At 30.3% G+C, this 23,762-nt stretch overlaps 2 protein-coding genes across 2 annotated transcripts in view; one reads left to right on the top strand and one right to left on the bottom strand.

Annotated features, from left to right (window-relative positions):
- The window catches only part of Xpd (general transcription and DNA repair factor IIH helicase subunit Xpd), a 78,563-nt gene extending 63,395 nt beyond the window's left edge, over positions 1 to 15,168 (top strand). Inside the window, exons 18-24 of the mRNA XM_067278852.1 lie at positions 5,083 to 5,204; positions 5,273 to 5,365; positions 9,723 to 9,795; positions 14,467 to 14,537; positions 14,602 to 14,745; positions 14,811 to 14,954; positions 15,036 to 15,168. Of these exons, the coding sequence (XP_067134953.1) occupies positions 5,083 to 5,204; positions 5,273 to 5,365; positions 9,723 to 9,795; positions 14,467 to 14,537; positions 14,602 to 14,745; positions 14,811 to 14,954; positions 15,036 to 15,128 (740 nt within the window). The 3' untranslated portion in view covers positions 15,129 to 15,168. The remainder of the gene's footprint in view (positions 1 to 5,082; positions 5,205 to 5,272; positions 5,366 to 9,722; positions 9,796 to 14,466; positions 14,538 to 14,601; positions 14,746 to 14,810; positions 14,955 to 15,035) is intronic.
- The window catches only part of LOC136982402 (mitotic checkpoint serine/threonine-protein kinase BUB1-like), a 101,655-nt gene continuing 92,657 nt past the window's right edge, over positions 14,765 to 23,762 (bottom strand). Inside the window, exons 24-27 of the mRNA XM_067278894.1 lie at positions 18,457 to 18,611; positions 18,207 to 18,387; positions 15,396 to 15,505; positions 14,765 to 15,323 (exon numbers count right to left, since the gene is read on the bottom strand). Of these exons, the coding sequence (XP_067134995.1) occupies positions 15,143 to 15,323; positions 15,396 to 15,505; positions 18,207 to 18,387; positions 18,457 to 18,611 (627 nt within the window). The 3' untranslated portion in view covers positions 14,765 to 15,142. The remainder of the gene's footprint in view (positions 15,324 to 15,395; positions 15,506 to 18,206; positions 18,388 to 18,456; positions 18,612 to 23,762) is intronic.

Genomic DNA, 23,762 nt, shown 5'->3' with positions numbered 1-23,762 from the left:
CGCCTGTTTTGATGTGAGCGGCTTTAATACGACAGATTTTGTTAAGTAGTCTTGGTATATGAGAAGAAACTTAAACTTTCCATCTGGTTGAGATTGGTAATTGATGAGATCCACCTGGCATCTGCCATTGAAATGCGATGAAATAATCGGCTTTACAACAAGCCCTTTTTTCGCACTTTTTTGTTTTTGTTGACAAGGTTTGCATAAATCCAAAAACATTTTTATTTGGGCTTGGGTTATGTTTTTAATTTCTTGATCATTCTCTCTCTTCTATTGTGGCCAATTGACAAATGAGTCAAATACAATATGTCAAACAATTCTTCAGCATGGACAAACTTTTTCACACTTTCTTGTGCATCTCACAATGGCTCAATGAGTTTTTCACAGCCTTGTACAGTCAACACATCATACCTTTGAATTATTTGATAATCTTGAGATGATTCTTTCTTCTTGGAAACTTTTATTCATTTTACATTTTCAATTATGGAATCATACTTTCGTTTTGTCATTAAAACACTATTATATTTTGAATCTTCATTAAAGAGGTTTGCAAAGAATTTTTTTTCATTTTACTCACCAATTTGGTGCTTGCTTGCATACTAGGAGTTAAATTTATCTACTTTAAAAAAAAATCGCAGCACAAATTCACGCACTAACAAGCAGAAATGAATGTGAAAACTGAATTAGCTATGCTACGCACTGGCAGCCAACACAAATTATGAGAAATAAAAACAACCGGCGACGACAAGACACTGGTGAAACAAAATTAAAAGTGGAGGGAGAGAGGGAAGGAGTAGGGAAAGGAAACGAGAGAAACAAACTTTTGAACTTTAACGATACGGAAGGCTTTAATGTGCAGATTACCTAGATAAAATGTGGAAAACTCTTGATTCTGCATGTTAACTGATCACCCTAGTTAATCTGGAGATTAGCTAGGTAATGTACACATTAATGGCTTTCGAGCTTTAGTGGTAACATATACATATCACTTCCCAGAATTTTCTGTAAATCTATAGAGATGAATAATATTCATCTTTAGAACACTATAATACCCCACAATCACATAAATGATGGGTGGCAGGCATACATATTTATCACCTGTTTCATTTACATTCTCTGTCAAACCTATTTTCATTCATTTCTTGCTGACAGCAGCTCTAGTTCTGATAACAATGTATTAAATATTTAATAATGAACAAATATGGTTCAGCAATGGTTATCAATTATTTAAAATTCTCTTCTGTCCAAAAGTGACATTACCCCAAGTTAATGGTATCCTACATGACAGACCACATGTGGTAAGCTTAGTTTAAAATTTTTTTTCAGTCAGAAGTGTGAATTAGTCATTCTTAACTAAACAAAAATAAAAGTAAGAACATAATGAACATGTTTGGTTTCCCCTCACACAATAAGTTTTTTTTTTTTTTTTTTTTTGTTAGTCGTGATAACTTTGTTTATTCACTGCACCAGTTAAATGGAAGTGTGCCTCGTCAGTCATCAAAATTTTATTAGGATCAATTTCTTTATTCTTGATTTTATTGAGAATCTCCTCAGCGAATCTTTTTCTTTTTGGATAATCTCCAGGGTCTAACTTTTTTGTCATGGCTAATTTGTAAGGATGATAATGCAGATCATACCTTTAATATGCAACGAGTGGATGCTGGCGAAATTTTCAGCATTTGGGCATATTTTCTTAAGGAATGATGTGGGCTTGTATGTAAACTGCTGCGCACACGTTCGATGATATTGCGAGTTCATACGATCTTCCTACAGCCGGTTGACTTTCGATTCAATGCACTGGCAGTTTCACGAAAGTTTTTTTTACCTAATTCAATATTGTTCTACGAGCAGGAATTGGATATCGTGGCTGAATCTTAAAATGTTTACAAAATTCATGTTGCACGCACACAACAGATTCACAGACGTGAAAATAGCACTCTATGGAGAACACATGATGTTGCTTTGACCAGTACGCCATGATACTGCGTAGTAACCTATATGAGATGAAAGTTGACAGTCTGCACTACTAATAGAGGGCACCACTGTCGCTGTATATCGGTTTTAATGCAAGTTATTCAACTTTGAAATCGTCAAAACATTGTGAAACACCCTGTATATTTTACACAGACTTATTATTATTATCAGGTCAGTCCATAAGTTCATGCATATTTTTATCTACAAAAAAAGCAGCAAAAAATTTTAATTAAATTTTATTTCAATCTATAATGTATTCACCATTATTTTGTACAATTTCTTGCCATCTTGATGGTAGCTTTTTAATCCCGTCTCCGTAAAATGATTTCGGTTTTGAATCAAAATATTCAGAAATAGCCTTTTTTACATTGTTCTCATCCTCAAAAGTTTTCCCTTTAAAAAAATTCTGCAAACTGCAAAAAAGATGATAATCACTGGGAGTAATATCTGGCAAATATGGTGGATGAGGTAAAATTTTCCAGTTGTAGCTTTCAAGTTTCTGTACAGTTATTTTTGCAGCATGTGGTCTGGTATTGTTATGCTGCAAGAGAACCTGCTTTCTGTTCACTAACAACAGTCGATTTTTTTTCAATTTTTCATTTAAACGCTCTAATTGCTCACAATACATTTGAGCTGTAATTGTTTGATTAGGTTCTAACAGCTCAAAGTGAATTACACCTGAAATATCCCACCAAACAGACAAAAGAATTTTTTTTGGATGCAACCCACCTTTTGCAGTCGGTTTTGGCTGCTTGTTGCGATCCATCCATTGTTTTTTTCTTGTCACATTATTATAGAGGATCCATTTTTCGTCTCCAGTAACCAGCCTACCAAGAAAAGGTTCTAAAGCAATACGGGATAAAAGAGACGTGCAAATGTTTACACGTTGTTGTCGGTTAGCTATTGACAGTTCATGTGGTATCCATTTTCCTAGCTTTGAAACTTTTCCGATTTGTTGTAGGTGTCTATGAACAGTTCCATGGGATGAATTTAAATGTTCCACAATTTCATAAACTGTTAAAGATGGTTCTGCTTCAACTAGTGCAGAGAGAGCATCATCATCAAAGTCAACGGGTCTTCCAGTACGAGCCTTATCCTCCACACTAAAATCATTGTTTCTAAATCTTTCAAACCACTTCTGCGCAGTCCTTGCACTAATTACAATTTGATTATGTACAGTATTTATTTTTTTGGCTGCATTTGTAGCATTCTCACCACTTAAAAATAAAAAGTATAAAACATGTCTTTTATATTCATCAGTTACTTCCATTTTAACGAAAATAAACAACTGAAATGTTCACAATTCTGAACAGCATTATATGAATGAGATCCAATTTAACACTTCAGTGTAAAAATTATCACATTAGACTGACATTTTTAACAGCAAAACACGATTTTTCTCAAGCTCATAAAAATGTGCATGGACTTATGGACTGACCTGATATTTTGGAGGTTGCAGGATGTATTAAGTTACTTAAAAATGAAAAATAATTATATCATTCAATTTTAAGATTTATTTTATATCTTAAAAGTAATTATATCCTGGGACAAGCAAAAGACTGGAAAATAAGAAACACTACATGTATATATGTGTGTCTATGATGGTATTGGCAAAAATCTCTATGGCAAATGAATGTGTGAAATGCAGAGCACAAAGACTTTATCTTGTTTTTAAAGATACTGGGATAAGTTTAGACAAAGGAAATACAATTATAAACTCATCCAACAGTGAGTTAAAAATCACAAATGCTTTTTACATAACCCAAATTTGCTTACAAACTGACTTTACACAGATGGCTTTATTTGCATAGTTAGATTAGCAGGAACAAAAATATAAGAATTAGAAAAAGTAAAAACTGTAATATATAATTATTTTAAATTAAATTAAAATATTTGACATATAGAATGTTAATTGAAGTAAATGATTGTTTAGTAATGGTGTCAAGAGAAGCTAGGTGTTAAGAAATTACATTGTCATTTGTGTTTATAATATAGTCATGGTTGTATCAATTGACTGTAAATAAAATTATTTATGCTTTTGAAGTTTGGTAATGAAAAGAATGAAATAACCAACAATTGCCTGAAAGATCGGGCAATATGCCATCTTTAACCATTTAAGGTTATATCTAAATTAATATACCTCTGGAAGCAAAGACTTGCTCGGGGTCCGGGTGGCGCAACTGGTAAGCGCACCACATGGCAAGTGGAGATTGCGGGTTCAAGCCCCACTCCAGGTCAGTTCTTTTATTCCAGATTCTAAAATTTAATAATTTATTAAAATTATAATTATTAATTTAGTTAAGAGATGGTGCCTAACATCTACCTCTAGTGACAAATTACTTTATATCAATCATTTAATTAACCAACAATCACCTGAAAGATCGGGCTATAATTTGGCTATTTCATTATACACTTTGTCATTGTTTTCATTAAAATAAGAAACATCTTAAAGCCCAAAGTGTTCATATTTTAAAATTTTAGCAAATTTCTTAGATAGTTAATACTTGTGTCATTGGGGAATACTTCTGAAAATTAAGAGCAAAACAACATACTTAAAATTGTTTTTGTCTAAATCAGTTTACATTTTAATAAAGTAAGATATGAAGATTTCTTTTAAATGAACACAAGAAAAAATGTTTCTTTACAAATACAAGTATATTACATTTGAAAAAGTTGTTAAACTACAACATTGCCTTCACTAAGTGTTATTCACTATTTTTATACAAAATTTATTTTATGTACAGGATTATTCATAATTCTCTGAAACATTTTAAAAATTTATTATTCATAAACTACACAACAGATACTATATTTTTTAACATTGAGATAAAGGTAAAGGGTCCAAAGTTTTTCAGGAAAAGTATGTGCACATAATTGCTGTGATTTGTTGCTATACTATGAGGTAATAGTATAAATATGGTACTAAGCACATGTGAAAAGTCATTTTCTGTTTTGTAATATGCAAGAACATTGTCCATTGTGACTGTACAGAAAATGTTTCATGGACTTGTGTGTAACTCTGTAATTCATTTATTAACAATCAAATGAATTAAATGAAAATGTTTACAGTTAAAACTTGGATTTAAAATCTCAATGAATTCTTTCCAGCTGTTATCCGAAATTATGGAAATCTTTTACTTGAAATGACTGCAATTGTACCAGATGGCATTGTTTGTTTTTTTACAAGTTATTTATATATGGAAAATGTTATTGCATCTTGGTATGAACAGGTAAGTGATTATTAAATAATAAACTATGCTTAATAAGCTACAAATTTTTGAACTATTATTGTTTTTAGGGCATTATTGATAATATTCAGAAACGCAAACTATTATTTGTTGAAACCCAAGATTCTGCAGAAACAAGTCTTGCTTTATTAAATTATGTAAAAGTAAGTTATCTTTGTTTTGTTATTTAATAATTAATAAAAATCTATTACAGTCGAGTCCACATAAGTCATCATAGGTATAACTAGACACTTTCGGTTAAGTAGTCACTTTTCTGTGGTCCCAGCTGACATACATAGGAATTAATGTTAAACAGTTTTGAGTAAGCCAGAGTTTTTAACTTGTCACCACTGGATAAATCAACATATTTTTTCTGTCCCACACTCATTTAGACATCTGATAAGTTGACTCCCCTCCTGAAAAAAATGAGTTCACACACAGCTTAACATCACAGCAGAATCTGATTTTGCATTATTTGTAGCAAGTTTTCACATTTCTGTTAGAAATGAGTATCCGAAACCTAACAATACTTATGCTGAAGGAAAAATACAAACTTGTATCTGAATTTGAATGTAATAAAACTTTGCAAGCCAAATTTGCAAAACAAGAAAACCTTCCAAGAACAATGTTGGCAAGGAATTCTGAAGGAAAAAGAGGAAATTAAGAAACTTTTTCTTGGGTCGTTGTCACGGCTCTCTTGAAAATGCTGGAGAAAGTTGCCATACAAAGATTTCAAAGATGTTCATTGAATCTTTTTGTTTCAGGGCCAATCACTGAGGTACTTGTAGTAGAAACCAACTTTAGTGCCAGTGATGATGATCAGAGAGATACATTGCATGTACTGTATAAAGCACTACTGTATTTTCCTAATTGTAGTTTTGTGGGTTTTTTTTCAAGTTTGTTTTAGTTGTCATATCAGATAAGTCAACACCCCAAGGGGAAGTGGAAATGTGTCAAGTTATGTGGGCTCGATTGTATAATGTTTAAAAGTTATACTGGTCTTTATTTTAACTTTTAGAATATTTTTGGCATTGTGTTTGCCCAGATACAAGTGACACTATTAACACTTACCATGCTAGAAACATAATGTTACGTCTTTTGATATATCCTGTAATTTCTAGCTTCAAAACATAATACGTTTTCAGCAATGAAAATACAATTTCTTTGTGTATTTTAATGTGTCTGTTAATAAATAGTGGACACTATTTAGTCAGAAACTTGAAATATCAGCAATTTTATCCAATTACGATCATTGTCTGATTTTTGTCGCCATATTTTGCACGCAAATATAGAGTTGTTTTATTTTTTATATATAAGTTAGTATGTTAATGTGCCGTATCTAAACTTAACTATTGTTTGAATTCATTAATAAAAAATCAACAAATATAGTGCCGATTATATAGATTTATCTGACGAAAATGTCAAGATTATGATTTAGGCCTAACTGAGATTGAAAAAATACGAATAAGCCACGTAACTTTGTTATTATTTTAAACCTGTATAGCTTATATGATATTACATATATACTTTTTAGTTACCGGTATTATTAATATAAAAGTTGAATTCCTATATTTCTGATAGTGCTAATGCCATCTTACGTACATTTGCTGAACCAACTGAATTAAAAAAAAAAAAAAAAAAGCTAGTTAGAAAAAAGTCTACTAATAATATTGATACAGTACATCGATGAATTTATTCATAATAATGATGTATTTTTATGTATAAAATATATAGTACAAATTTTAAAGCTATATTGCAGTTTTTAATTTTTTTCACATTATCTCTAAAACAAGTCCAAACAACATTAAAGCATAATACATAAAAATAAAGCCCACACACATCAAAATTGAGTATTGTACAGATAAATGTTTCCAATATCAGAAACTGTTTTTACTTTTTACCTAGCTTTAGTCAATTGTTTTTTTATTTTTAGTAGAAGATACTGTCAAATTGCTCAAATCAGTCGGCATACAGGTAAGGAACTAGGTCAACTGGACCAGCACAGTAAATGTTAAAATTATATATATTAAAGTCAATCGTCTAGTTTCTTTTCACAATTTTAAGAGTTTATCCATATATTGCATTATGCAATTAGGTAGAGAAAATACTATAACTTCCTGCACATAATTCACAGAAAATTGGTAACATGAAAATAATAATAATAATGGCATGTATACAAGCAACTTTGTAAATGCAAATTATATTTTAAAAAAAATTGCTAGGACAAATTCACATTTACAAAAAAAAATATATATATTTCTTGATAGACTATACATATTTTTTTTTGTAATTGCTTGTATGCAGTTTAGAATGCATCTTCTCAGACATCCTGTTTTTTCCTCATTTCCTTCATTTTATTTCCATTCACTGTAAATCTAATTATAAAATGGTTGTAAGTGAAATTAAATAATTGAATATTTGAGACAGAACTACCTAAACTATATTAAGAATCAATCATCATCATCACGATAATCATTTCAACTGAAGATGAGCTTTTTTTTATATGGTAATTGATCATCAAAAATAACCTTGAAAAGTTCATCTTTTATTGGAAAAACCATAAATTTTTAATATTAATAATAATTGCTAAAATAAACTTAAAATGTTTTTCCATTTAATTTTTTTTTTCAACATGGATATTTTATCTTAATCTCAGGTAGCTCTTCAAGCATGAGTGTTTGTTAGTTAGAAATGCTGCCAGTGTTGTTGTTGACAGAAATGAGTGCCATTTCAGATATAGAGTATAAATAAGTGGTAAATAAACTTAGTAAAATCAACAATGATGATACAGTAGAGAGTCATTTATCCGAATCAAATCAATTGGGGACTGGGGTTGTTTGGATAACTAATTTTTCGGATAACCGATTATGTATGAAAAAATATATTAACCTGTCCGATGTTGAAATTTTTCTCCGTTGCGTGTCGCTTCGTGTTGAATTTTCGTAGATTTTAAACCTAACGAAAATTTTTATAATAATAATCGAGGCTATTGTATCGTTAAAAATTATTTCTTTATTTTGTACAAACAAAATAAATAAAAACATAAAAATTATACTTTAGAAGTAAATCTAGTATCAAAAAAGTTTGATTCAGCATGACACAGTCCGACTGGAAAGCGTTCGGATAAACGACTCTCTACTGTAATGGCAATAAGAAAGATGCATATTAACTCTACAATATCCAATAAAATGAGTTGAAGGGTCAATCACTTATTTCTTTACAATGATTAAGAGTTAATATTTGCTAAAATTGATAGTTGTCTTCTGCTGTAAATAAACTGTTGAGTGTCATCATATAGAAAGGATGGAATTATTGGAAATTTTTATGAGCTTTCAATATATCCAATAATATCAATTAATGTAGAAAAAAATGGAAGGAAACTAAAGGTGTGGCATACTTGCACATGTCTTCAGTGGTTTCCAGAAACATCGTGATGGCAAATGAATGCGTGTAACACAGCAAATGAAATATCCTTTAAGGACACCCTTAAAAAGTATAAAAGGAAATGGCTTTTAGATTAATTCATAATTGCAATTTAAAATTGACAGATAATATGAACCTACTTTAAAATGCAAATAACCTGTGGATTATACAGAGAAAATTTATGGCATGTTCAAAATTTACATAAAATGAATATGATACATTTTAAGAAAATTTATGATTTATGATATATAGAATGGGAAGATACACACACACACAATATTTTGATATGTATATATATATATATATACATATACACACACACATACATACATACAAAAATAAATACATTATTTTTAGTCAATTAAGCATTTTTCATCATAAGTTTTATTTTTTATGTATCATAAATTTACTCTATGCATAATTTTAAGTCATTAGAAGTTTGAACACAAATTTACATTAAGTTAAACAGCCTAAATATTGCAGAAAAAAGGAATTCATGAAACTGATTTAATTGATAATTACAATTGTAATATTTATAAATTTTTTTTCTTTTCTGCAAATCAAATTTGCATTTCAGGTTGGTTCATTCCACTCTAAAAAAAAAAAAAAAACTGATGATGATGATTCATGCTCCTTAACAAAGTATATTGTATAATTTTCTTTGAACAAACATTATACATAAAACATTTGAGTATTGTTTTTTCCGGCTTGGAACGCATCGTATTTTACATTAATTTTTATGGGAAAAATTGTTTCACTTAATGAGTATTTTACATTACGAGCACGATTCTGGAATGAATTATGCTCATTAAGCGAAGTTCCACTGTATAAAGTATAATTTTTGAAATTTTAAGAATGATCATTGTTATTTATTATTATAACAAATATATTTTATTGGAAATTGTAAAAAAAATAAATAAGACTTGGAGAAAATCAAAATCTTCAATATATAATCTGAATTACACTGGTTGATTGGAAATCTATTAGATTCCTATCCTCTTTTACTTAAGATTAGAATGAAATTATGTTTTTGAATTGCTTGTGTTTACATAATATTAAATTGTAAGAAATAATGTTAATATTTTTATTTTTGTTTAGGCATGTGAAAATGGAAGAGGTGCAGTCTTATTATCTGTAGCAAGAGGTAAAGTTTCTGAAGGAGTTGATTTTGGTAAGTAATAATTTTCTTGTAACTACATTTAGTTTAAATTCACTAGAAATTTGTTCATGATACCTACAGATGAAGCATTAAGCTTTATACAATCTCATAAATTCATAAAATGTAACAATATACTGTGTGTTCTAAAAACCCCATTAGGTCTTTCCAAGGTCAATTCATTGCACTTTCTTATTTGATGACTAACTGTTGGTTACAACAGAAATATGAGTATTATCTGCTTGTGATTGAAAGATAAATTTAAGTTCTACTAGGTTATTCATTATCCAAATATAGTATGGGTGCCCAACCACCTGGAAAACTGGAAATTTTGTTTTAATTGTGATTTCAAGTCAGATTCCACTAAATTTCTGGATCGAAGTGAGACTTGAAACTTCATATGATATTACTGATATAACTAAAAAAAATTAGGAAAAAATTTTAATTTGGACTTAAGCAAATTTAGGGTTTTTTGCCATCATTTTTAATATAATATGCATTTATAATCATGTAATATTTGAAGAAGTAAATAATTAAATTAATTTACTATAACAGAAATTTGTTTTATATAAAAACCTATTTCAATTCAGCTAACAATAGTGATGTCACTATATCAGGCCAATACAAATTAGTCTGATCAATTCAGTCATAATTCTCACAGTGAGTGTAGCTAAGAATATAGGCCTGCATAGATTACAGGCCTATTTATCACAACTTTCATTTAGGAGACTGTCCTCCTCTTTCTGGATTAGCTTCTGACTAGTGCTGGGCGATTATAACGAATTGAATAGAAATACTAATCGAATAAACAAATTTGTCCTGCCAGTCAGAGCTCAGGAGTGGGCTGATACCGTATTTTACGGACTATAAGACGCACTTTTTTCTTCGAAAAATTGCCTCCAAAATTCAGGTGCGTCTTATAGTCCGTAAAATACGGTATATTGAGTCACGAGAGTGCGAGATGATGATGATGAAGAAGATTAAACAAACATGGCAGTGGTGACTAGGAAGAAGTCAGAAGTCTGGCATTATTTTAAAAAAAACATTGGAATGGATTTTGCAGAATGCACAATCTGCAAAAAACGTTTAAAAGTGTGTGGAAACACAACCGATTTTGCGACACATTTGAAAAATTATCATGGACATATTTTTCGCAAGAAGGTGGAAGTTGATAATCGTTCTACTACCTCACATAGTCAATCTGACCACGTGGAAGTGGAAGGTAAGAGTAGGCCTAACAGTGCTGCTTCTACCTCTTCACAGTCGTCACAAATAAGTGTCATCGATTCGTTTTCCTGGATTTCATCTTACAGTGGTAAGTTAAAGTCAAACTTTTATGAACATTTCAAAAGTAATTGTGGTTTATTGAATGTACCTTTTTACATTTTTCGATTATTTTATTTTATTGAATAATGTTAACTTACTTGATTTGTCTTGCCACATGGTGGCAAGAACCCTAACATTATATTGTGTTAGCAGGTCGTAGTAATTGAATAAAATAAAATTCATAAATTAAGTGGTTTTTTAAAAATTAATCATTGATATAATCAAATACTTAATCTACTGATTATTTTCAGAAGCAGGTGATAAGAACAAAAATGACAAACAGATCATCTTTATAAATGGACTTGTTTCATTCATTATAAATCTACCTGCTGATATTGTGAATGGAGATGGTAAATCCACATATTTGAGTAATAGACAGGAAAACGGTTTGAAATAAAATAGATTTGAAGTTTCAGTTCTGCCAAGAACAGCTATGAAAACTTTTTTTATCCCAGAGTAAGATTTATCTTACATTAAAGGAATCTGTTGTATGTTTATATCTTGGAAGATTATGTTTGTATAAGTGCAATAATTGGACTTAAACATTTAGAAGCAAGTCATACAGCTGAATATTTGTGCAAGTGCCTAGAAGAAACCTGTTCAACTGTTGGGATTGAAAAGCACAAAATAATTGTAAGTTTGCCGACTTCTAGGGGGAATCATTAATGCCGTGACAGGATGGTCTAGGGTCGTTCGCGTGTAGGTGTGGGGGAGGAGACAAGGACGACAAGTGTCTTACAAAGAAACCCGTTTAAATAAACACAAAACAACTCACACTATGCACAGTTCTTTACACAGATGAACGTTTTTGTGTCGACGTGTTTCCTATTGCTGCTTGATAGTAGGGTCTGTGGCAGCGGCAGGTGAAACGACTCGTCGGACTTTTCGATGGACATCTTGGAACACCTCTTGTCTCTCTTGAAACCTCTCGGAAAAAAGTCCTCTGATGTAATTGCAGAGCAAGAAGAACAATCTCCCCCTTTTTGTATTGTTCATGTTGATTGGCTCCACGCCCCCTCTTTCCCGCTTCTCAATTGGTCCCTCGCTTGTCTCTAAGCGAAAAACAACCTCTGTATGAGTCATGAGAAAGATCTGCTTCGACGAATCTACTTGACACCCTCCGATAATTCAGGATGGAAAGAATTGATGGAACTTTGAAACCTGTGCTCATATTTTCCTCGTTGTCTGGTCAGAGATATTTTTGAAATTTAATGATTCGACATGATGTTCCTTTTCATTATTAACCTTTCCCTTTTTCCAAATTTTAATGATTAATATTTCGTATACAAGCGACTTGTCAAAGGTCCATCTCTACTGGCGGACACTCGTCTACCACCTTTAATTATTACAATTAAAGCGTTTTATTTTACATTAGGCCCTTTTTGCCTTTTGACATCTTTTCCTTTTTTTGGCGTCACGGTTTCAAATGACTAACACGTCTAATCCAATCTTCGATCGGTTTTTGTCTCCTTTAACAATGGACAATTTTCTACATTCATTTTAACAATTTTCTAATATAAATGATTAATGTCAACCCGTTTTTGGGACTTCACATAATTGCAGTTGTTACCGATAATGCAGCAAACATTTGCAAAGCAGTAGACCTTTTCGTTAGAAAAGATAAACACCTTAAATGCTTTGCCCACTCTTTAAATCCCGCAATGCAGGATTCAAAGGCTGATGTACCAGAATTTAATGAATTGCTAAACAAAGCAAAAGCCACTATTTCATTTTTTCATCACAGCACAACGAACAACTATCTTCAGGAGAAACTTCCCCTTTGAAACTGAAAATCAGTGTTCTCACCAGATGGAACTCAGTATATGATATGCTGGATCGATTTTTGAAAATTAAAAATGCAGTTGCCATTGTGCTACAGAAACTAAAAGATGCTCCCAATATGCTTGTTAAAAGTGAGATGGAAATCTTGGAAGAATGCTTCAAAGTTTTGAAGCCATATTACTTGGCAACCATTGAACTGATGGGTGAGAAGTACACAACAGTTTGTAAAGTTATTCTTGTTGTTGGCCTCATTGCAAAAGCTCTGGAGGCATCCTCATCACAAAAATTGGAAAAATCTAAAAAAGGCCTGTTTCAATAATATTGACAAATGAGTTGATGGTATAGAAAAGAATATGTTATAGTGTTTCTACAGTGTTTGATCCCAGATTTAAGAATTCAGATTTCAAAAACAAAATATGTACTGCAAATGAAATTTCTTTCATCAATAACTATTTATCCTAGCAAATTTAATATGAAGTAGACTGTGTGGAAACCTTAAGTGAAACCATTAAAAGCACAGATGAGAATAGTCTATGGTCACATAGGAAAATCAGAGATCCCATAAAGTCTAAAGAAGGTTTTTGTACTACATTTAAAACTTACTTAGAAGCTGCAACTATACCACACAATGTTGATCCTCTTGGTACATGGCAGTCAATGTTTGTGCATTTCAATTATCACCTTGCGAAACTGGCTATTACATATTTAGTCATTCCAGCAACCTTAGTACCTGCAGAACGTCTTTTTTCAAAAGTTGGAAATATTACAAAGAAACGATGTGCATTGCATCCAAAAAGAGTTGAGAAACATTGCTATTATGAGTAGCTTTGAGTTTAATGATATAGTTTTTGTAATATTGTGTAAATTTGCAATTACAAATTAATAAATGTTTTATAAAAATGTGAAACCAGTGTGTGTCTTTTTGTTAACAAGTATTATTAAAAATAATGTTTTACTGACTTAATAAACACTATTGTTATTAAAAGGTGTGGTAATTAATTATCATATCCTAAAGATTTATGTAATCAATTTTCATATTTTTTAGGTAATCGCCCATCACTACGATTGTAAAATTACTGTACTCTCTACTGAGAAAGATGTCTTGATTTACAAAAAAAGTAGAAATTATCTGCAAATTTGACATTTTTAACACCACCTAGAAAGTTTTCTTTTGTCATCTTCGACAGTATTAACCTTTTTTTTCCTCATAAAGAAAACATCAATTTTAAGATTTGTAGATAAAAATAATATGCTTGATTTCAGTTAGTTAATAGTTATAAATGTAAACTTGATTTGAATTAATTAGTGAAACCTATCCCTTAATTTTTATCAGTGGTGTAGCTACAAATCTTGCCACCCATGGAGTGCCCCAAAGCAGTTGTATCACTGCTCTTTCTGTAAGGCTTGTTATAAGAGTTTGACTATATTTGACAATTATTACTTAAGATCATTGGCTTAACCAGACAGATTCATCATATATGATTTTAATATGCTGAAGCTTCCCATAACTACTAAAATATATTTTAATCAAAATATGAAGATATGATTGTACTAAAATAAATAATTTTTTTTAACCAGATCATCATTTAGGCAGAGCAGTATTAATGTTTGGCATCCCATTTGTTTATACACAGAGTAGGATTCTCAAGGTAAAATTTATATTAATACTGTTTAATTTTATAAAAATTTATTTTATGTAATCTTTTCTTCAAGGCTAGATTAGAATATTTGAGGGATCAATTTCAAATAAGAGAGAGTGATTTTTTAACTTTTGATGCAATGAGACATGCAGCTCAATGTGTTGGCAGAGCTCTGAGAGGAAAAACTGATTATGGCATAATGTGTTTTGCCGATAAGGTAAATAATTTGCACTCGATTTAAGTCAAAATAGTACTTTATTAATACTGTAAAATTTTTTACAGAGGTTTTCGAGAATTGATAAAAGAGGAAAATTACCACGATGGATTCAAGAACACATTAAAGATTCTGTGTGCAATCTTTCCATTGAAGAAACAGTACAGATCTCAAAACGTTTCTTGAGACAGATGGCACAAACATTTTCAAGGGTGATTATTAATATATATTAAAGTTTTTATCTGAAAAAAAATCTTCTGTTAGATGCAAATTATTTTCTCTCTCTAAAATAGGAAGATCAATTGGGTATCTCACTTCTTACATTAGAACAAGTACAGTCAGAAGAAATTCAGAAGAAAATTGAAGGAAGAGTTCAGTTACAATGATATTCTGTAAATATTTATAATAAAAAGATGTCACACAGTTCTTTAGCCTTAGTCTTCAGAGCATTTATTTGGATTGGTTCTTTAAGTTTTTTGTTCAGTTGGTTAATGAAGGGTGTAATGTCTGGAATTTCACTACAGCTGGGAATATTTAGAAAAGTATGAAACAGACTTTGCCAAAAGTCTGATTGCCAATATCTAAAAAAAAAAAACTCACATATTTGAAAAAAATAAAAAACCACCTCAAATTTACATAAAGCAAGTTCCTACCTTTTGAATTTGCTACAAATTTCCCAATCTCCATTTTTGTTTTTGCGTAGTTTCATATATTCAGAAAAAAGCATTACGTGAATGCTTCCCAAAACACCATACCAGTCAGTCTAAAATAAATTTATCAGAAATTAAAATTGATTATTTTAAATCACTTGTTTATGCTTAAGAAAATGAATCAATATTTTAAAACTATGATATACAGTTGAATTTTAAACTACATATTAGCACCATCACAAAAATTGCTTTTAATAATTTAATAAAATTAAATATATTTGTAATTGGACATAATTTTGAGTGTCTACTTTCAGCAGTTTTATGCACTTCTATTAAAATTTAATATTGCCAATCTTTATTTTGAAAAATATACAATAATTCTAAAAATATAAGAACCTGACATATGATTCTTAAAAAAATAAAAATTTGTTTTGTTGAAAAAAATTTAGAATTACATTTTTCTAGCCTGGAGTACAGTTGCAAATACAAGTACATTAGAGCGTCGTTTATCCGAATAAATTGGGCACTGGGGTTGTTCAGATAACCGATTATGTACGAAAAAATATATTAACCTATCCGATGTTGAAATTATTCTTTGTTTTGTGTCGCTTCATGTTAAATTTTCGTCGATTTTAAGCCTAATGAAAATTTTTAATAATAATAATCTAGGCTATTGTATCGTTAAAAATTATTTCTTTATTTTGTACAAACAAAATATATTGAAGAATATAAAAACATAAAAATTATACTTTAGAAGTAAATCTAGTATCAAAAACGTTCGATTCAGCACGACACAGTCTGACTGGAAAGCTTTTGGTTAACTGGCTTTCGGATAAACGACACTACTGTAATAGCAATATTTAAAAGATTTTATTGTTATGATTGGAACAGCAAGCATTAAAAAACATTGTATAGGCTGAATTAAGTTAATAAGATTTAAAATGAATCATGTTGGTTTATTATAGGGGTTGGCAACCTTTTTTGGGCTGTGGGTCAAAATCAACCAAAAATGTGTGTATTAAGACGTTTTGGGTCAGTGGTATTTTCATTTTAAAACAGTCTTTTTTGGTGAATAATAAGATAACTTTTATTGGAAAAATAATTACAATACGCTTTAAACTTTAAACATAAAAATTAAAATTCTAATTATTATAAAAACAAACATAACTGAATGAACTTTTTCTCTTTGATATCAATGGCTCCCGATGCTGAACTTGTGACGTCAATTTAGTCAAATCTGGCTTATAGTTCATCATTTTAAGACGAATACAAGCATCTGAATTTTCGGTAGTTAAGCTGCTCCTGTTCTTACTTAAAATAAATTTCATGTTGAAAATATTTGCTCACATAAGTTGAACCAAATGTGAACAAAATGACAAAGCCAATTTTTTTTCAGGAGATGAAAACTTCGTAGGAAGTGAAGCCCAACACATTGATATCATGGAAAGATCATAATCTTGTGATTTTTCCAAATCTTTCCGCAATGTCTTGAATTTAATATATACTTTATTTTTGGAACTCAAGTGGATCACTTGAAATTATGAAATGGGTCACTTGGTGACCCACGGGTTATAGGTTGCCAAGGCCTGGTTTATTAGACAATGTATAAACTTCAAACAAACATGATGTAACATAAATGATAATGGACAATTCAAATTTTCACTGAATCAATACTATATCTCTGGCTTAGAAGAATAAGGGCCAATGTCAAAGGCCCTTATTCTTCCAAGCCACAGATAATGCCATCTTCAAAAACCAGTCTAATACATTATATATTTTTTCCATAAATTCCTATTCAACTAAGGCTGCGTCCACATTATTTGCCAAAATGTATGTCACTTGGCAAGTATATTTGATTATTTGCTGAGCATCAGTTCATTGTGGGAACAACAACTGTTCGTCCAAAATCTAGAAAATGGACGTCTCAAAAAATAATTTGTGTTGCCACTTTCATAGTTACAACTGGTTTGTAGCTGTTAATGAAAAAAAGCCTAAAAGAATAAGATAGCATATGATAATGTTTCACCAAAAACGTGCATTAAAAAATAAACTAAATATTTAAACTATATAAAAAAATAAAATAAAATAAACCAAATTCAAAAGTGAAAGATATAGTTTAGTGTTTCCATTTTAGTCTTTTTCAATGTCAAATCCACTATTTGCCAAATGCTGAGTAGTGTGGATAGACAACATGAGTACACGGAGGCAAATATTGTCTCCTTTGTTTTAACACTACTTATTGAGAAGAATTGGAAAACGGCAAATGTCAAATGTTCATCATGCATAAACTGTCAATACTATTCTGTATTTGCCAAATATTTGCTAAGCATTCAGCATAAATATTCATATTGGGGTGCATCTATAACAGCATTTTTCAATTAATATCGAACCACATCAAGCACTCAGCCATTCAAAAGATTCAGTGTTTATTTTTTTTTATACAAATTATATTTCAAGAAAAGATTATTAATTCACTGAAAAACATGAAAATATAATATAATATAATTACTACAGAAGTGAAATCATATTTCAATTACTAATATTTTTCTGCTTCAGTCAATAATAGAATATTCTTTCCACTTATAATTATTATGTTAGACAAGAAAATCAAATAATTTCTTCTCTGTAATAATGCAATTAAGAAGCTATTGAACATCATTGAACTGAGCCAATAGATTACAATTTAAGTACCATGATAAATGTTTATATTAGAAAATTATTGAATCATTTAAAATCAGTTTTATTAACAAGTTTTGAATGAGCAATTATTATTATTAAAATTTAAATTCAAATAAGTATTTAATATAAATATACCTGATATGTCCATGGCCTTCCATCCAACATTTCAGTACATTTAAAACCATCAGTTTCAACAACTTTAGTAAATGAAGTGCCAGGGGGATAAAGTTGCATATCAATGGAACGTCCAAAATCAATCAGTTTTAAAATATTAAATTTTTCTAAGTCAAAACAGCTGATTGTTGAAAAGTCTTTTCTAGAAGAAAAAAAATAATACAGTCAGAAATGAAATATTTAACTTAACTTTTAAAAAATAGAAACTTACAAATTTACAATAAGAAAATTATCTGGTTTAACATCAGCATGAATAATCTGACAACGATGTAGTTGTTGAAATATATATAGCATTTCCAATGTGATGTACAAAACTAAACATTCAGGCATGGCTTGATTTTTTTGTTTGTATAAATTAATAATATCCTGAAAATATATGAATTAATATTTTTATACATCAAAATTTTGTATAATTGCAATAAAATGTAAGAAGTTAATTTAATTAAATAAATAGGAAATCAATGATAAGCAGCAAAAGTACCGATTGATTAAAAAAAATAATTGACTTTAATTGCATTAACAGCTGAAAAACGGCTGTTAATGCAATTAAACAAATTTGCAACAAATTTATACTCTATTCTTATTACATCATTACTTTTAATAAATGTGAAATAAGAATTGATAACATAATTAATCTAGTATTGTATACAAAAGAAAATAAATAATTTAACTAAAAAATAAATCAATTATATAAAAATATAGAATTTTCCGTTAAAGAAATAGGTTTTTCCGGAACGACAGTCTTTTTTAATTTTTTAAAAAGAATTTTAACATCCGGCGAAACTTCAAAACATATCGAAATTTTAAAATTCTTGTTTCACAATCTCAATCTATTCCATTTCTTGATTAATACTGTGGGTGTTCAGTTAACGAACATAATCCGTCCAAGACTTTGTTTGCTATCCAAATTGTTCATTAACCGATTATCGATTTACCATAGGCTTTTATGGGAATTTGATTAATTTGTTCTGGAGACCCCAAAAAATAAAATATATACTGTACTTTCTTACTATGTCTATTTATATGTAATAATAAAAATACATATAATCACAGTCTTGCATTTTTATTAGTCATGTTTTTTCTGTTTGTTTGGGGTTAATGAACCTGTCTAATATCAATTACTTTTCTCTTCTTTGGGATTTTTCAGAAGCAATTAATAATAGCATTGAAATTGTATAGATCCCCCAAGCCTATTAACCTCAACTTGGTTTGGATGTCATTCTAAAACTATTGTTCTGACATCCTCCCATTTCTTCAAAAGATCTTTAATAACAGATATCGGCATTAATTCTCTTTTTTAGAAGAAAACATATCTCGCAGAATTTCTTGGTATTCTTCTGTCGTCAGATCAGTTTCCATTATGAGCTCTTCAACATTCTTTATTTCTCAGATTTGATTTTTGTTAGTCCTTTAGCTGCTTGAATCTTCTTGATTATACTGTATGTTTCTTAGATAAGATTGAACTGCTGCCTACTGTAGACCTGTTCAAGCCATTCTGCCCAGCAACATCAGACATCTTCTGCCCACTCTCTAACTTTGCTATTATACTCTCACCTTTCGCAAACAAAAACTCACACAATACTTAACGAGTGCCTGCCTGACAGTCTTGCGAATACTACAAAAGAATTGTTTCTGTCAGAGAAATAAAAGGCTGGAATTACAAGGGAGAGCTTCAAAGTTCGGAGGAATACTATCCAATCAGTATACCAGGTTGAGCGTCAATGTCGACGTCTCCTGAACTCCAAAAAGTTTCAAATTGTTGCCTGAAGACAAGGAAAGACCAATCAGTATTCATTATTTTATGTCACTTCTTGTGTTTGTTCTGTGAGGTGTTTGTTGTTCGAACATAAAAATCTTTCACAAAATTGTTTGTTATCCAATCACCCATTGTATTAGGGCGACCAGAAAGTAATGTTGTTTTTTTTACATTAAAATCAAACAAATTTTTAACTTGTTTTCATTTTTAATCAATGATGTAATCACCCTTGTTATCAACAACTTTTGGCCATCTAGTGCACAAATTTTCAATGCTGGATCAATAAAAATCAATTGGTTTTTGAGCAAAATATCTGGAGATGGCATTTCGGATATCATCCAAATTTTCAAAAAATTTGAAAATTTGGATGATATCCGAATAAATGGAAATCCAATGGTGCAATGTCGGGTGAGTATGGTGGGTGAGGCAATACCTCCCACCCCAATTCATTACTTTTTTCCAGGGTTTGTCTTGTTCAGTGTGGTCTTGCATTATCGTGTTGCAGAATAATGCCTTTTCTGTTGACAATTGCTGGACACTTTTCAATTAAAGATTGATTTACTTGATCCAATTGTTCACAGTAAAGGTCTGCATTCACGGTTTTTTCAGGTTTCAGCACTTCAAAATGAACGATTCTGCAAATACTCCACCAAACACACAAAAGCACCTGTTTGGGATGTAAACCAGGCATTCACGGTTTTTTCAGGTTTCAGCACTTCAAAATGAACGATTCTGCAAATACTCCACCAAACACACAAAAGCACCTGTTTGGGATGTAAACCAGGCTTAGCAGTACTTCATGGTGATTCACTTGGAGCAAGCCATTGCCTTTTGCATTTTGAATTATCATAGCGGACCCATTTTTCATCTCCAGTGATCAAGTGATCAAAAAACGCTTCTGTATTGTGCTGTTGAAGCAATGAGTTGCATATGGTTGATTGGTTAGCTTTGTTTTCTTTGGACAGATTATACGGGACCCAAACACCTGCTCTGCATACTTTACCAATCTGCTGCAAATGTTCTTGGATGATCAAGCAAGGTTTTTAAGAGTGTTTGACAATTCCTTGATTGTCTGATATGGATTTGCTTCCATTTCCGCCTTTAACACGTCATTGTCTAAAATTGTTGGTCTTCCTGATCGATATGAGTCAGAAAGATTATTATTACCGGATCTGAACTTATAAAACCACCTTTGGCATTTACAAACGTCTAATGAACTTGGATAAACATTGCAAATGTTTTTGGTAGCAACTGTTGCTTTACTACCCTTGTGAAACTCAAAAAGCATACAATGCCAGATATGTACCTCTTCTGGTATTTGGCTGGCCATTTCATCCAAAATTGCAAAAAAAAAATTTAAGATTTAATTATTTACAAGTAAACAAGTCACTTTAACCTTAAAATGTCTTTTGCATGGCTTTGAAGTACACAATGAACTGATAAATAATAAACAAGTATTGACATGTGCAGAAACGGCATTACTTTCCAGTTTACCTAATATTAATGTGCCATATACAGAAGTTTTGCAAAGAGAAGGTTATATTTTATCAGATATTTACAAAATATTTTGAACATTTGAATTTAATCTACATTTTAGTTTTGGCATCTATCAGCAAAATTTCTGATAGGTTAAAATGCTTTTAAAATTATTTATTAAAAAAATTATTTCTTCATTTTTAGACCTGTTTTATAGCATTTTAATAAGTTTTGTTATTACTTAACAATACTTAATAAAATTGATCATTTAAAAAACTTTAACGTAGAAGCCTTATTTTATGCTCTTATGCAAATACAATAAATACTCAATTTAATGTTACATTTTGGCATTGTCTTGAAGGCATTTTTAAAATGCCTTCAAGACAATGCCAAGATTGAGTATTAAAAGTTAAAATGAGTTTAAATTAAACATTCCTTACCAGCACAGCTCATTTGATCTAATGTCATTGTTGAGTAGTACAGTCAAAAATGTCTGTTACTGATTCATAATTTTTCCTAATCTGTGCAAATGATCCTCTCGTAATGACTTCTATTGTTATTGTTTTGGACTACAAAATGTAAGATATTATTGATTCTAAGAGTCATCACTATTTCAGACAAATAAAAATGAGTAAAAACATGTCTTAGAATCAAGTTAATATAGATTGATAGAAACCAGTTCATTAAAAATTATTAGTTCAGTTATGTATATGACACTTCAGAATATTGTAAACATTATTTTAAGTAAATCTTTTCTGTGAAAATGGTGTTTATTAATATTGACTTACCAAATTCATTATTATTAACTGTATTAGCAAAAAAAAAAAAAGAAGGGGGTTGATGAAAGGTCTAGAAATCCTTGACAGGTCAAAAAGTTTGGGGAAATCTGATGTAAAGTAACATTTGAATAAAATTTAAATTATTATTAAATAACTTTTATTTTACTATTATATTGTAACCTAAATACTTGCATAACATTTTATAAACAGCTTATATCATTTATCCAATTGAATTTATACAAAATCATTACTTAAACATTCAAGTTAATAGTACTCAGTCATTAAAAAAGATTAAGATTACAGAAATAGCGATACAAAATTATCTTTAATTCGAGCTCAGATAGTTTGAAATCCCATTAGTTCGTAACCATACTTTTTTGTTCCAGCCATGGAGGGATATAGAAATTTACATATTAAGGAATTCTTAGTTCAAAATATGGTTACTTAGTAATTCAAAGAGAAAATTCTATCTGAATTGCAATATGCATATGTTAACTCATTCCTTTAGATTGAAGTGCCTCTATAAGAGAACAATAGACCAAAAACAACTTTAATCTTGTCAATATGACTTGGCCTTTACAGTAACATATTTATGGGTTTTATCCTACCCATAGACTACACCTTTCCCCCCTCTTATTTTGTAAAATATGACTGGGTTTTAAATTGCAAGATTGGCTACAAGTAGCAGATTGAGATATTTGTAGGGCTCTAGGCTACTGCTTTTGGGTGACTTACTAAGTTTTGGGCCACTTTAAAAATTGTTTGAGCTACATTTCGAGGAACTCTGCTTTACTTTTTATAAAACCTATCTGGCAACCTGTGAGGTTCTCACTGGACACATTCTGTTTACTTGCAGTTTATTTATATTATTATTATTATTATTTAATGAAAATAGCATTCTGTGTAAGTAGTCATATTACATAATAAATTACATCAGTTACATTGCATTTGGCATATTATACAGCAATATGTAAATCTCAGATAATTTGAAATTCGATAAGTCAAAGAAATCACAAATATTTTGTCCCCTGAATTTTTAACTAACAGAAATTTCCTGTAATATCTTATAAGTACTGATTCAGCTACCATAGGTGGAAATTAACAAATATCTGTGATCCAAGTGATATGAATGCAAAGAAGTCAGAAAAAACCTTTGGTATACAGCAAAATTTGTTTCTTAGGTGAAAAAATTTTACAACAGTAAAAACTGATTGTATGATTTATCCATTCATAGATACCAGTAACTCAGAATTTTCATTGTTTAGACAATGAAAATTCTGAGTGTTATGGTATTTATCTAAAATAAATGGTACTTACTGTTCATACAGTTTTGACATCTCTGGTAATTGTGCCATTCTGAAAGAAGTGTTGACAAACTGCACAATAGCTACTTTTATGAAATTGTTGAGAAAAAGAGCTTAAACATATTTTTATAGTGTATTTTTATTTTATCATGCATATTTTGACAAAAGAAAAATAAAATAAAATGCAGTTTATTTTCTTATG

This window comes from Centruroides vittatus, unplaced genomic scaffold, assembly GCF_030686945.1.
Source record: "Centruroides vittatus isolate TY-2023 unplaced genomic scaffold, ASM3068694v2 contig_824, whole genome shotgun sequence".
NCBI lineage: Eukaryota > Metazoa > Arthropoda > Arachnida > Scorpiones > Buthidae > Centruroides > Centruroides vittatus.
Note: the sequence above shows the minus strand (reverse complement) of the source record. Positions and strands in the feature narration are given on the sequence as shown.